Source organism: Sparus aurata, chromosome 18, assembly GCF_900880675.1.
Source record: "Sparus aurata chromosome 18, fSpaAur1.1, whole genome shotgun sequence".
Taxonomy (NCBI): domain Eukaryota; kingdom Metazoa; phylum Chordata; class Actinopteri; order Spariformes; family Sparidae; genus Sparus; species Sparus aurata.
In genome coordinates, this window is record NC_044204.1 from 10,830,525 (window position 1) to 10,845,315 (window position 14,791).

Sequence of the window (14,791 nt, forward strand, 5' to 3'; positions counted from 1 at the left end):
ATCAAAGATACTCTGAGGAACAAGTCAAAGGGAATAAATGAAAAAAAAAAAAAAAAACGTTGAAGAAGATGTCTGCTGAATCTGTCTGGGTGGCTGACTCCCACAGCGATGTTCACAGCATGAACTGAACACTATCTCTTTATACGTCAGCCCCATGCTACAGCCTCAGCATTCAGAAGAGTCTTATGGTGTGTATCTGCGGCATTAGGCGTCTGCAGCCGGAGGGTAAAGCCCTCCAGGTGTCACTCAATCACAGCGGCCGTCAATAAGGCTGTCGATACACACTGAGCCTGTATGTCCAAACACTAAAGCCTGGATCGATGCATCAATGCACTTCCCATAAAGCTCGGTGATTTATCAAGCCGCCGACAGCTCAGACAATAAAGCTGCCAAATAGATATGTAGGTTCACGCCCACTCAGCTGCAGCATCACAGCACGCGGGCCAGGCCAGAGGAACACACACGCACACACACACACACACACACACACACACACACACACAGAGGCAGTGATGTGGCTGTGTCTCCATGCAGGTAACTCTATCACTTGGATGGGGAGTCCCGGCTCCCTGCCTGCGGACGCCACCAAGCCGCCTGCTCCCAGACCCTCCCCGCTCGTTCAGGAGGATGAGCTGCTGAGCAACAACCACCTGCCCGAACACAACAACATTGTGAGTGCACCTCAGCTCATCACACGCATTGCCTTCACATTTTAAATTACCTCTCAGAATCTTAACCCAAGGCCTTTTCCATTATCTTTGGTTTGAGCTCATCCTGTCACTGTCACACACACTGTGTTGCTTATTTATGGCATTTGTTTCATCTCCATCGCTCAAGCTTTTTATCTTTTATCATTTTCCCCATGTGATTCTTGAAAGCACTAAACCTGATATTCCCTCGCTCCTTTTGGATTTTGACAACATGAGATTGACTTTATATTTACAGACGTTTACAGTCAAATCTTTCCAATTACAGGCTAAGTGGATTCATTCTACCACATGAAATCTAGCTATGATAAAACAAAACAAAAAAAAATGAGTTAGAGTTACTAGAGTAGATTTAAAGATAGATTATCCACACATGTTTGTCGCCACATCTTACTTACCCGGGCCTATCCAGAAGTGATCTCGGAAAGACACACCAAGACTGCTTATCTGAGATTTAGTTAATGTCCAGTTTGAAAGAGGTGTGTTTCACAAGGAGTTTAGGAGGTGATTAAGCTCATCTTAGGTAAATTATAGAATGCATTGGAATTCAGAAGGTGTACGGTTGTGTTATTCTGTTTAGTAAGAATAAAAGGACTAAGGGTGTTTCATTTCTTCACACTTTGTGAGTTTAGTTTGGTCATTTATAACACTAAAAGTTAAAGGAACTTAGGGCAGGATCACGAAATAAGACTCAATAGCGACACGACGGCCGTTTGGGTAACTGCAGCCATCAGCCAAGCCGGCGCGGGAGCGCGCATGAACTCTTCACAGCAGTGCAGCTGATGCTGTGATACGGTTATTTGTTTGCTCGCTGTTCACGCGACCGTTTACTGCAAGACTTCCTCGCATACCTCCGCGGAACTACCTTGGTAGCCTACATCAGCGAACAGCATGATGTCAAGAGACGAAGTAAGTAAACTAAGTGTTTATCTTAGTGCAGCTTTAGTGTGTTTCTTTGACAACATTAGCGCATCAATTCAGCAAAACGACAGTTGTAATGTAAAGTACGCTTACCTTACACTGGCCAAATGGTTACTAAAGTTCAAATTTCACCATAACCATTTCGCAATAACCATTGCTTTGTGATTGAAGCTAATGTGACTGCTAACAATGTTATGGTGTTTGACGAGCATTTGGCTTGTGGCTGCAGCTAATTTCTGACTGTGGTAATTACCAACATAGCTAATATTTATAACATTGGATAAAGCTTGCTAACAAGCTGACATTAGTGTGCAGTCATTATCATGCAACAGCAATAGTATGATTCAATATCTCAAGCCACGTGTTATGTGCCAGTGCCAGTGAGATTATTTGTGAAATCATTTCCATTATAAGACAATATAAATGGTATGAATAGCACTGCACCATAACAAAGTAAATACAAGGAAAACACAAATGTCATTATGTCATAACTGGTATTATACTAAGTTGAATCAGAATAAAAATAACATCAAATAAAATCAAAACATCACTTTGAGGATTACTAAAGTTATTCTTATTAGTATTGTTCTCAATGTTTTTTGTTTCAGGATTTGGAATTGACTCTGGAAGGAGTGGCACACATGGAGATGTACTGCCTGGATGAGGGTACACTGCGTCTGGTTAGGATGATGTGGAACAACATCTTTGCTCTGGAGGACAGCCACGATGTGGGCAGCGATAACCGAGAGATTCGGTTTGCCTCCTACCGGCGATTTACGATCTGGCAGGATGGGCATCAGAGAAGAGGGAACTGAAGGCCGATACCGAGCTGCTGTGTTCTTCGTATCTGGTTAAACTTCCCTGACCCCTTTGCAAACTACACAGGTTACAAAGAAGCTCCATTTAGGGTGCCTGACTGATATTTTCTCCTGTTTTGTGTCCCTGTGACCACAATACCTAAAAAAAAAACATTTCTTAGCCAAAGATTCCACTTTCATCCAAAAATAAAAACTATTTATGTACATTATATATTTTTATATTTATTTTCAAAGTTTACAGTATTTTTCAAATTTGCAATATGTACAAAGTTTTATTTTGTATTTTTTTACATGTTTATAATAAAATAAATGTGTGGTAAACAAGACGGTCTTGTCTTCTCTCTTTTCTTGCTCACGTCTCTGGATCATGTAGCTGAGGCCTTTATGGAGAGAAGAGAACAGTAGCGTTAGAACACATACCAATGCTCCATAATCAAATCTGGTAATTATTATGTTATATTATAACATTTTACAATGTTTTGTCTATATTCTGAAAAGATTTAAATTCCTAATGACCAAAACTTAGAAAGTGAAAACATACTAACCCCTCAGACACTGGTTCAATTGGTGATAATCGATGAGAGAGTTTAGCAGCTATTCGCTTGCTGGGTGTTGATGCTCTCATCTCCTTACTTCCCCGAGTAGCAGCTTCAGGAGTCTGCTTCTTCTGATAGCTGGAAAACAGCAATATTTTAAAAAGCTAGAGTCTCAGTCAGCAAGCTGGCTGTGACTTTGCTACCTTGGTGTCTTTTCTCTTTGGTCAGAACAACTATGGCCATGCAATGTTTGCCTGTAACAATAATAATATCAAAATACTTGCCTCAGTCAGTACTATTGTGTGTTTCACTTTTACAAACAATTTCTCCTGCTTTACTTACAACGTAATGTATAATGTCTGGAGCAATCTTGTGTGTAAGGTACAACACGAGAAAAATAAAGGCTAAAAGCTCTATTGATGAGTTGAGACTACTCTTTTAGCCCACCCACCCCAAAGGACTCAACCACACAGACGTGCTTCACAAGCAAGGTCGTAATAATAATAACAATAATAATAACTTTATCAGACCTGTAGACACGCAAAATATCAATTATTATATAGCACCACCTGAGCTCGTTTACATTGTGCACTTCACGGTTAGCTCTAAACTGCCTTTTATTCAGCGACATCACAACAGTATCATCAACTCGTCAACACAATAGCCCCCAAGCCATAGCCTGTAAATACCGTAACTGTACACCCCAAATACTGTATTTACCAGGGACGGGAACGAGACGGGAGCCGGTGCTGTGTGTATGATATATTTCACTGTACAGATTTTAAAGCCCACTGAGGCAATGTGATTGTGATTTTGGGCTATATAAATAAAATTGATTTAATAGCCGTATCCCCTACACTCACGAAGCAGCCGGGAAGCCGGCTCGCTGTGTGTAGCTAGCAGCTAATATGACTACACAGACCCAAACAAACCGTTAGCCTGTTGCTACAGCCAGCTGCTAACGTCACCTCTCAGATACAAGTTGGGCTTTCGGTCCCATATCTAAAAGGGCATATTTCTAACTATTCGGTTTCAGACTGAAGGACCGTGGAAAATGCGCAGTCTGTAACTTCTCAGTGTTACAAGCAGTGGACTAAGTTACATGTTAGCGGCTAGCGCTACGTTAGCCGCTAACGCTACGTTAGAAGCTGACGCTACTTTGCACTTTAGCTCACTCTGAGTCCTCGGTGATCTCATAAGATTTTCAAATCAAGCTCTTAAAATGACCTGTAATGTATTCTTACCTGGTTACAAGGAAATTAGCCATGTCAGCATCCGTTTTCAGTCCCAGTTCAAGCTGAAGCTGCCTCCATGAGTCGAAGGCATATCCAATGTATATTCGCGTGCCAGCCCCGGATTTAGTCATAACTTCTTTTAGACTCACGACTTGCTACTGATAAAAACCTTCGTTTTCTTCTTCGTATTACTTTTTAGTGGACTTTGTGTGGTGGTGGGTCGTTTTCCGGCCGTAGCAGAGTCCATAACAACACAAAGTTTTTCCGGTCTCCAAGCCGTCGAGGACACGCATTCAGCGTCAAATAACGTCACGTCCGCAGGGCTGCGCGGGAAATTCGGACCCCGAATAGCAGTACATCATGCAGCACACAGCCTGTTCAAGGCAATGGGGAGATATGTGTGTGGGCTCATTCTTTTTGGTTTTGAACGCTTCATCACCCATTAGCATTAAAATACTTATAATGAATGTTTATTTTTTCACAAATCCTGCCCTAAGTTCCTTTAAGAGTTTGTGAAATGTAGAAAACCCGCCTCTGTTTTCTACATTGAAACTACAGGGGCAGCAACTCTTGAGGTACAAAGTGTTGTTATGAGCTGATGCGCAAAATGGTGTATGGTGGCCCCAAGGATCAAAACACATTTCACCTAACACAACAACAGTCTGAGGCAGAGGTAGTTTTTTGTGAAATGTCTTGTTTTCTGAAATATTGTGTATTCTAAAATGTGGTTTAACCTCAGCGCAACTTTATCATGGCCCCTACTCGGGCGTAGCTTTGGTGAGAGTAGAAACTTTCTTATAGGTACGTTGGCCTGAAAAGACTTCATGCAAGTAGCTCGGTGAGACTGGTGGGACTGTCAGTAGTTTTTTATAGCAGATATTTGGTCATGAACCATAAATTATAAATTGCATGAATTATAATGTTGACCTGCTGATGGCGCAAGTGAAAAAGTCAGAGGATCACAAAAGGTATGGCGAATCATCCTGACAGGAACATGAATGTCAAACACATTTAATGGCAAACCAGCCGACTAACTGAGACCTTTTATTTATGCAGGTAAAAGAGACAAATTCAAATGATCACCAAAGTCAGCAGGGTTACTATCTCTCACTGGCTCAAGACAGCTTGTAAGATTTTAATGGTTCTCTTGCTTAGACAGCGGTGTGGACCATAGTGGTGGACCAACTGACCGTCAGACTGACTTTACCCTACCGTTAGCCATGCTGCTAAAATATGACTAAGGGATCTATGCTGGCTAGTAACCATGGATGTACTACATTTATTAGAGCAATATATGAATTTATCGTAAAGATAGTGCTAATAGAAAAATGAAACGTCCTATGAGAGAAGAAATGTTCTTATTTTAAAAGATGTGTCCGTTCCAACAGGACCGATGGGAGAGACCCGATGGTTATTCACAACATACATTTTCCTATTACTTGGTGCTTAGCAGGAGGCTGTAGACTACAACCAAACAATTGTCTAAACTGTCCTGACTGTGTCCGTTTAATTTGTCTGTCCCAGCCCATCAGGCTTCACACAGTCTGTGACACACACGCACAAGTCTTGGCCTGAAGTGTTTTGATTGCAGTCCTGTTGGATGAAGCGTGAGCATGCCAGCTCGTGATGTGCAGACAGTAAGGCGCACGCAGACATGCTGAAATTTGCTGTGAACACATATGTTCCCAGAGTTCCTTCTCTCACTGCTTCCTGGCTGCCCTTGTCCAACACTGACCATTAAATGTAGTCCAATTCAATTGCGGTCCTGGCTACTGTAACCTTGGCCAGACCACAATATGCTGTGGCTGTGGCTCCCTGGCTCCCAGCATGCCTCACTGCCAGAGATAATCTGGGCCGCCAGACAAGAGGGGATTCCAACTCTCTCTCCTCCTCAGATGCCCTCCTCCACTCGCTCTCTCTCTCCCTCTCTGTGTCCGTCTGTGTCTCTCTCCCAGTGAGCGGATTAGATGAGGTGTTGGGTGGAAGCGGTGCATCAGTCAGGCTTCATTAGTATGAATTTATTCATGCCCATATGTCTCCCCCTTCTTTCTCTTCCTTCCCAAAATCCCCCTTCTTCCCTCCTTCTTTCCTTCCTTCTGTCCTTTCTAAACTTCCTCCACCCTTCCCTTTTTTCTTTTACTCATTCACTGTTTTCTTTATGTTCTCATCCTCCGGCCCTCACTGTACCTCTCCCCCCTTCATCTATACCTGCTCCAAATCTCCTCATCTGTCCGTCGCTCAGCTGCTTGTCTCGTCTTTCTGAGGAGCTTTAGCGTGTTCCTCTAAAGCGATTTTTTCCAGAATTTGAAAGGTTTCACTTCAAAAAGCTGAGCATTTGCTCCAGCGATGGAAAAAAAAATGTCACAGTTAGAAACATAGATTGCTGCTCTTTGTTTTAAATGTTACATTTCCATAAGGACTCCAATCAAATTTGTGGTGAAATGGATTTGAATGGGATTTTGAAGACCAGTAGCCTGTTGATGTACTCATTTGTAGATACATTCATTTTTGATATGACAAAGCTACAAGCTGTCAGTAAACAGTGTGCTTTCCAGCCAGCTGGAGAACATATGAAAATTACACAATTTTTAGTATAGAGTGCAAGGCAAGGGGGAAAAATCCAGTCATCTTTCAAAAGAGTATTCTGGTAAATGTCATTATCAGTAGATACAGATTGTATTGTGTGATAGATACATTTTATGTAGACATTTAAACAAATTAAAAGAAAAACGGCTCTTTTGTAGCTTTTTGATAGGATGTTTGTGATCGCTCGAAGAGGAGAAGTAGTGTGACTGTCCAGCTTGTTACCTTAATTCTTGTTATACCTGAGTTAACATGCACCTTGTTTATACACGTAAGATATCCAGATACAGAATGAAACCAGGTCGATAATGTCATACGATAATAAAAGCAACTGAACATGAAAACTCCCAACAAACAGCAATATTAAACAAACCGTAACAACACTGTATTTAATAAATATATGTACGTTACCTAGACATATGCTGGTCCTAAAAAGAAACCAAGGCTTGTCTTCACTCCAATTATCTTCAAAGAAACGTTTAGAATTTTCTTCAGGCTTTTTCTGTCCCTCACCAATGTGTTATAAAAGAAGCAGTTCAAAGGAAAGGTCACAAGGCTCTCAATAACAGACAGTGACTTAGAATAACTGTGCAGACAAGTTAAAGGCTTGGAAAGAAGGTTTTCTCTCTGCAGGTCAGGCTGAATGTTTCCCACATCCCCTCGGATGATTGTCCAAGTTTGGAATCGATGTCACGACTAATTAACAAAATGATTGTCGTTTGAATTATAAAAGAGAGAGCAACCCGACAATGATCCATTTCTGTGCCCCGAAGGAGAGCTGGATGACGGCCTTGTTTACTGCTTCTGCAGCTGTCAGATTACATGATGAAAAGTTCAAATTGATGGAAAAAAGATCTGAGCATCGTGTCACCAGCGAGGCAGTATTTCAATAGAATGACGAAGAAGCGCATTATTATCAGTAGGAAAACAATAACCTAGCATCAGCCTTGGGCTCCCCCAGATGTTGGTGCATATCATTGAGAACAAACATCTGTGTGTCCTCAACACCAATAACACTGCAGTGAATCATATTCATCAACAGCTTTGGAGTTTTAAATAAAGACTTCTCTGGATCAAAGTGAAGAACACAGAACACCCATGATACATTTAATGTCAAGGATATGGCTAGAATTTTAGTTTGAAACATTCGGAAAGTTTGAAGAAACAAAAGTGATGATGTCTGTCAAAGACGTTCTGTTCTGTAGTTACAGAGATGAATACTAAGTTGCTAACCACCTAGTCCCGGCCCCTCCTGTCTACTAATACCACTTTGTACCTCAACAGTTGACAGTGTGACAACCCTGTCATATCAGCTTGGAGATCTGTTTGAGCGATGACTTTTAACAAGCCACCTCCACTTCATGCCTCTCCTGTCCCCACTGCTGTACTTTGATCCCTAGAGTCACAGACCTGGTCAAAGCCGCTGTAAATCACCTCCATACTGTATTCATGCAGTCTTGTAGGCTGTGTTCAGTTCCAATCCAGCAGTGTTCACAGCAGTTAGTAGCTACAGCCAAAGATAGCTTCATAAAAGAGTGCAAGTGAGTCACAGTTGGCGGTAACGCTGCTGCCCTATTTGTTTGGAGCGATTTTCAACAGGTGAATTTGACCACTTTGAGGTCTGAAATGTGGCCCCTTCCCCTTTCTCTCTCATCCTGTGTACTGTCACTCTTCATTTATACAATGCAACAAAGCCGTGGAAGAGGCCAAATGAACAGCAAAAAATGGGTCTTACTGTACAGTGGACTTTACCCCCAGAGAGCAGGGTTTGTGCCCCACTTGTAACCTGAGTCACGTTTTCATTTTATTTACGTCGCATGATGTGAGTTGACTAGGCTGTAGAAAAAAATCTGACATGGCTTTTACATACAAGCCAACTCAATGTCTAACCACAAGCAAATTCCACTTTTTGAAAAAAACTCAATTTAATTGTACTGATCACTTGTCTTTGTCTTTGTTTTCTGCTTATTGCCCCAAATATCTTATGAACGGCTCCAAAACGCAGCTTCAGACTATGCCCCCCCCCCACACATTGCTTTCATGTGGTTTTAAAAATGTAGGGTGAATTGTGAATCGTCTCTGTGCTTGTTTATTCTTTTTAAGTCCTTCAGTACAGTGTCTCAGAAAAGATGAATTTGAGTTGCCTTACACCACCTACATTTTGATTAATTGATGTTTTCATTATGTGTTTGGATCAAAGTCAATTTGAAATTCAGATTATGGAAGAATTAATTCTGTTTGATCACATTCATTCTCCACAACCCAACATACAAATTACATTCAAATGATCAAATACAAAGTAAGACTTAACAATTTCTTCTTTGGGATTTACAAGCACACGATGATGCCTGTCTGTAGGGTGCAGCACGAAAACACCTGATTTTTTACTTACGTCTACTTCAGTTAACTGATCAGCAGAAGTTCACCAGAAAAAGTATGGAAGTTTCCTGGAAATCTATTAAAAAGATTAGCAGCTATTTATGAACTTCTTGTTGGAAAATAACAGAATATTACTGTTAAATCATGTTGGGGTAAAGGTGGTAACTATTGTAGTAATCTGAAGGTAAATTTAAATATGTTTCTAATACTTTGCTTGGTAATCGCCACCTATTTAACATGACATTTGCGGAAGTCTCACCAATTCAGACACGTGTGAGAATTGAGGTGAACACTTCCTGCTGTTGAATAATGCTGATGCTTTGAAACACCGTAAAATGCTGTCTCCTTCCTGTCAGGTGGTGGAGAGTGAGGAAGAGGAGGAGCTGACACAGACAGAGATGGAGGAGGAGGATGAAGGTGGCCAGTTTGATGTCATCCCGCTTTACTCAGAGAGGGCCACCGTCTCAAACCTGGGCTCCCCCGGCACAGGCGGGGCTGCATCGCTCACCGCTGGCGCTCCAAAAGCAATCCTACTGCTCCTTCTGTTTCTGTCTGCCTCCCTCAGCTGGGGGTAGAACGGAAAACATAGAGAATACACATACACACACATGCACACAAACAAACACACACACATGCACACGCACACAATCACATTTAATGGACCTACAATCCTGGACTGATGGCTGTGAAATTGTTGGAAGCATAGTGAAGAAATGGACTTCGCATTTTGTCAGTAGCATCCCATTGATTCCACACTTCTGTCCTTCCCTTCCCTCCATTAAAAATGGCACTTTGTTCAACGCGATCTGACTGCAGCTGCAGTGTTGTATTGACCTGAAAGCACAGGAGAGCTAGTCATAGCAGGACGTCCACATGCCGCCATCAACCAACAAGCCTAATGCAGTTGTTCCTGTTCCTAAGGCCCAGAATACATCTGTGAGTGTGAGTGGTTTGTAAGCATACAACTATTAGCCAGCCAAGGTGTGTCAGCAGGATATTGGCTTAAAGGTATATTGAAGATACAGTAACTGTGAGCAGTTGAGTCGTAAAAACTGTTTTAGAAACTTTTAATCATCAGTAATACACATACATTTTTAAAACGCTATGCTATTTCTCAGATGGTGAATAGAATGAACAGACTGGTGCCAAAATGGGTGCAGAGTCACTGCTGCTGGTAGATCAACACAAATAAGATACAATACACACAGTTAATGTATGCTTTAACTTGTCAGCAATATGCTACAATTGAACCAATATAAACTATATCTAGGCTACATTTACATTTATCTGGTGAGCCCGCAAGGCTGGCAGAGGCAGGCCGATCATTTTAAAATAAGGTGTCAACTCTCCCAAGACATAACAATGGGGCGCTCCATCCCCATCACCTTACCATTCTGCGTGGCATACAGTCCACTCATAACTTCACCATAGCAACTACACCATGCTAACAAACATAGCATTTTAGTGTTTTCTTCAGTTTTAATTTAATTTATTCAAAGGGCACAGATAAAATAGCCTAGTTCCAACAGTCCCAAACCTGAGCTATCAGCATAATTGGATTACTGGCTATAGGCTACTAAAATTCTTTTATTTGACTTCCTGAAGTATCAGAAACGGTTAATCCATATGACGTTTTCCAAGCTTTTTAGCATCCGACTGAACTTAGCTGGTTAAGTTGATAACGATAAGGTGTACAGACACCGAACACATCTTCTATTCTTGTTTTATTTACGGCTACTCTGAAAGTAAACCAATAGCAGCTCCAGATAGATGTGCTCTTGCATTTGGCTCATGGTGATTTCATTTGAATTTCATTTATTTATTTTTTTAAGTGGCGAAATGGATAGCACATCTGAAAGACTGTAGAGTGTGGGCCAGAAAACAGGACAAAGGATGTCAGTGGTATGAAAAAATCTGGGTGCTTTGACATGAACACATACAGAGAAATGCCCCACGGTTTCGGTTTGGTTTTTTGTTTTTTTGTTTTTTTTGTTTTTTGAACTTGTTGATGGATGATAATTTGTCCCCCTGTTTGCGACTTACCTGTCTGTGGGTCACCCTAACACTCACCGAAGTGGGGAAGTTGATATACGGCGCGTCACTCAAACTTTATCACGGTGATGAATGGAGGGATCCTCTCCTCCGTGCTGCCGCCCCTGTTCTACAGCCATGGTGAATGACAAATTACACACTTGTCTCTCATTGTTTAATGAACGTCAAGTGCCAAGTGTGTGATGTGTGTGTCTGTGCGCGCGCATTGCTGGGATCAGGCAAAGAGATTGCAATGGAAAATTGGGTAAAAGCTCTTTGTTATAATTTGAGTCTCGCTTTCAAACATCGTTCCCACCCACGTCAGCATGACCGCACATACTGTACAGACTCACACACACACCCATACATTTGCACACATACTGCCTGCCATGTTTTGAGCCGATGCAGCTCTTTCTTGCTTTATTGCTCTATCCCCGTCCCCATCTCCCTCCCCGGTGACTGAGGACCGGGACCTGAGCTGCCACAGGCACCGATATGAATAAAGCCGTCATAATAAAAACAACACACCAGAAACAATATGAGCTCTAAAACGGCAGAACAAATCAAATAGCTCCCCAGCAGGCGAAAAAACACACGCTACGCCTGACACCGAACACGGAGACAAAATGAAAAGAGTTTGGAAATGAGTGGGAGAGAGAGAGACGTATGGAGGAGAACATTAAGAAAGAAAATAAGGCCAAGTCCCTGTGTGGTCTTTGTGCGTTTGATGTTTTACTTGTTTTTAGTTGGGAGGCTGATAATCAGTCCCTGACAACATCTCTTTATCATCTGACAGGCTCCTGGGGGGAAGGAGTGTGTGTGTGTGTGCATGTGCGTGTGTGTGTGTGTGCGTGTGAGTGTGAGTGGGGTGATAGAAATAGTGTGCTATAGCGGGAACAGAAAGGACCCTGGAGCACAAACATAGCACAGAGAATCGCCGGCTCTTGATTTTCTATGTCTTATAAATCTTTTGCTGACACACATTTTTTTTTTTTTCTTCCTCATTCCTTTCCTATTTCTTCGGAGCGTGTAAAATTAACTTCCATCTGCAGGGGCGCCAGTGATGGCGGAGGGCAAGGAGACGGAGGAGTAGATGAAGGGGGGGTAGATGAGGAAAGAGAGAGAACACAGTGTGTGAGGAGAGGACAGAAGAGGAGGAAATAGTGAAGAAAGCAGCAAGGAAAAGAGTGCTGAAGAAGGGAGCGAGAAAGGAAAGGAGCAAAAGTGAGGAACCTAAAAAAGAGACGGAAAAGTGGCAGAACCAGAAAGGGGGAAAGAGGAGATATGGAGAAATCGGAAAAAATATGGAAGGCCACAAAGTGGAAGTCAGGGGAGTGAAAGCAACTGAGAGAATGAAAAGAGCGAAGATGTGGTGGAGATAAGAGATTATGGAGACGGAAAGAAGTATAGCTAAAACAGGATGAAGGAAAGAGGGTTAGAAGATGAGAAGGGGGACATGCTGGGAAAAAAATGAGGGGAAATAGAAGAGAGAAGAAAGGGGAAGGGTTGGAGATAGAAATGGAAAAGGAGAAGGTGAAGGACATGGAAAAGATGGGAGGAGAGGGTACACAGAGAGGAAAAGGAACAGTTGAGGAGGAAGACGAGGTTTGCTTTGTGAAGGCACCGAGGACACAACGCACAACGGGAATAAAAGAAGGAGATCGAGCCGGGTGACAGGTCTGCGGTGTACTTTAACCTCTCTTTCTCTTTTCTCGGGCACTGCATGCGTCGGCTAAGAAAAGCACACACACACACACACTCGAAGGGCTTTCCGTTTGAACACACCTCTCAGACAAAGCGTCTGTCAATCAGCGAGCAGCGATAAGAGGCAGTGTAAGGCTCTGTTGGCTCACCTGAGATACTTCTTTAAACATGTAGCGGGCTGAGGAGTGAAAACGGAGGTTCAGTCGGGAGTCTGACAAAGCGTTCACTCAGAGTCATAAACAGCAATCAGGCTTTCGGAGTCGTAAGGATCAGTAATCTGTGTTACAGTGAAAATTCAATCATTGTAATGACTGCAAGTGATTCCACAAAGTGTTTTCATTAATCTGTACAGGGAAGAATAGATGCAGGTCCTGACAACCTTGTAAAGGTTAAAGAGACAACCTGAAAACATCTGTCCTCAGTCATTTTCCTTCTAAATGAGGGGAAGAAGAACCAGGTTGGGAGTGAGAGCATGTTGACAACGAAGAACTCTCCTAACATGTATTGTGTGTGTATCAACACCTGATACACACCGATCAGCCACAACATTTACGCCACCTGCTTTATATTGAGCAGGTTCAACTGTTCACGTGACCTACATAGATGTTGGCGGGTGGTGTGTGTCAAGCCGCATTGTCATGAATGCCAGGACCCAAGGTTTCCCGGGAGACCGCTGCATTGTAGCGCAGCGATCAATGTTAATCACTTCACCTGTCAGTGTTTTAATGTTGGGGCTGATCGGTGTGCCTTCTTCCTCTGGGCCATAGAGTTCATGTCATTCAGAAACTATTATAAACACATGAGTGAGTCTCTCTCTCTCTCTCACACACACACACACACACACACAGTTTAGAGGTCGCTGGTTTGAATCCCAGACTCCCCCCAGCTGCATGCAGAAGTCTCCTTGAGCAAGATACTGAACCCCAAACTGCTCTTGAGCACCTTGCATGGCAGCCCCTGCCATCAGTGTATGAATGTGTGTGTGAATGGGGTTTGAGCGGTCTGTAGACTGGAAAAGAACGATAGAAATGCGGTCCATTTACATGTGGAACTGATCCGATGTGTCAGCGTAGAAAAGGTATTTTTGAACACATCTGTAGTCAGCGGACTGTGCAAGGACAGGAACGTACAGACAATAAGTTGATTGTACAGTTTTCTCTTCCTCTTCTTGACAACTTCCGTCAAGCAGATGGTTGATTGGAGGTTTCTGATTAGAGATGACTCAGCTGAGAAAAGTTGCTAGAAATGTTTTTTCCTGTGCAGCTTGTTGTAGGTCTCTATCACACAGTGAGCTCTTTCTGAGAATGTTATTTGATGTGTGCTCACAATACTGAGTCTAAATAGAGTTATTCTATAACTGAGAAAGGGCAGCAATTGGTTGGTTAGTGAAAATATTGATTGGAGTGATTGAGCTGGGGGGGAAAGAGCCGTACATCTAATGATGGGACTGCTGACGATCACAGATTCACAGGGCTTCTGGACTCTGAAACTTGAAACCAGTCACCATGCTTTTAGAAGCAACTGTGTCTCATGGATGCACACATGATTCATGAGTCAGCTAGCAGAGCTAACCTGTACGCAGCAGTTACAGGTTGCTTTCAGGAAACTCTGTAAATCACAGTGAGTTGTGTCAGAGCAGCTAGAGGACATCAGGGGGAACACCAGAACACATTTTCTCCATAAAATATGATCCAGTTTCACCAAAATCACTGACAGCTGCTGCTGTGAGTGATGTACTGTCTTAAAGTGTAACACTGAGATGCTATCCTCCCACTTAAGTTACATAGTGCAGACACAAGTGATGGCTGAGACAGAGACAATGTTTACTCTGTTACAAGCTAGTGTAGCATCAACATGATTCTGAGGCTGTTTCTCAA

At 42.5% G+C, this 14,791-nt stretch overlaps 1 protein-coding gene across 3 annotated transcripts in view; it reads left to right on the forward strand.

Annotated features, from left to right (window-relative positions):
* Positions 1 to 9,984, forward strand: part of LOC115568524 (GDNF family receptor alpha-1-like) — a 52,128-nt gene extending 42,144 nt beyond the window's left edge. For 2 of the 3 annotated variants that reach the window (XM_030395864.1, XM_030395862.1), the window contains exons 7-8: positions 535 to 671; positions 9,536 to 9,984. In XM_030395864.1, the coding sequence (XP_030251724.1) occupies positions 535 to 671; positions 9,536 to 9,754 (356 nt within the window). In that variant the 3' untranslated portion in view covers positions 9,755 to 9,984. The remainder of the gene's footprint in view (positions 1 to 534; positions 672 to 9,535) is intronic. The other variant, XM_030395863.1, reaches the window with a different exon arrangement.
* Positions 9,985 to 14,791: the final 4,807 nt, after the last annotated feature.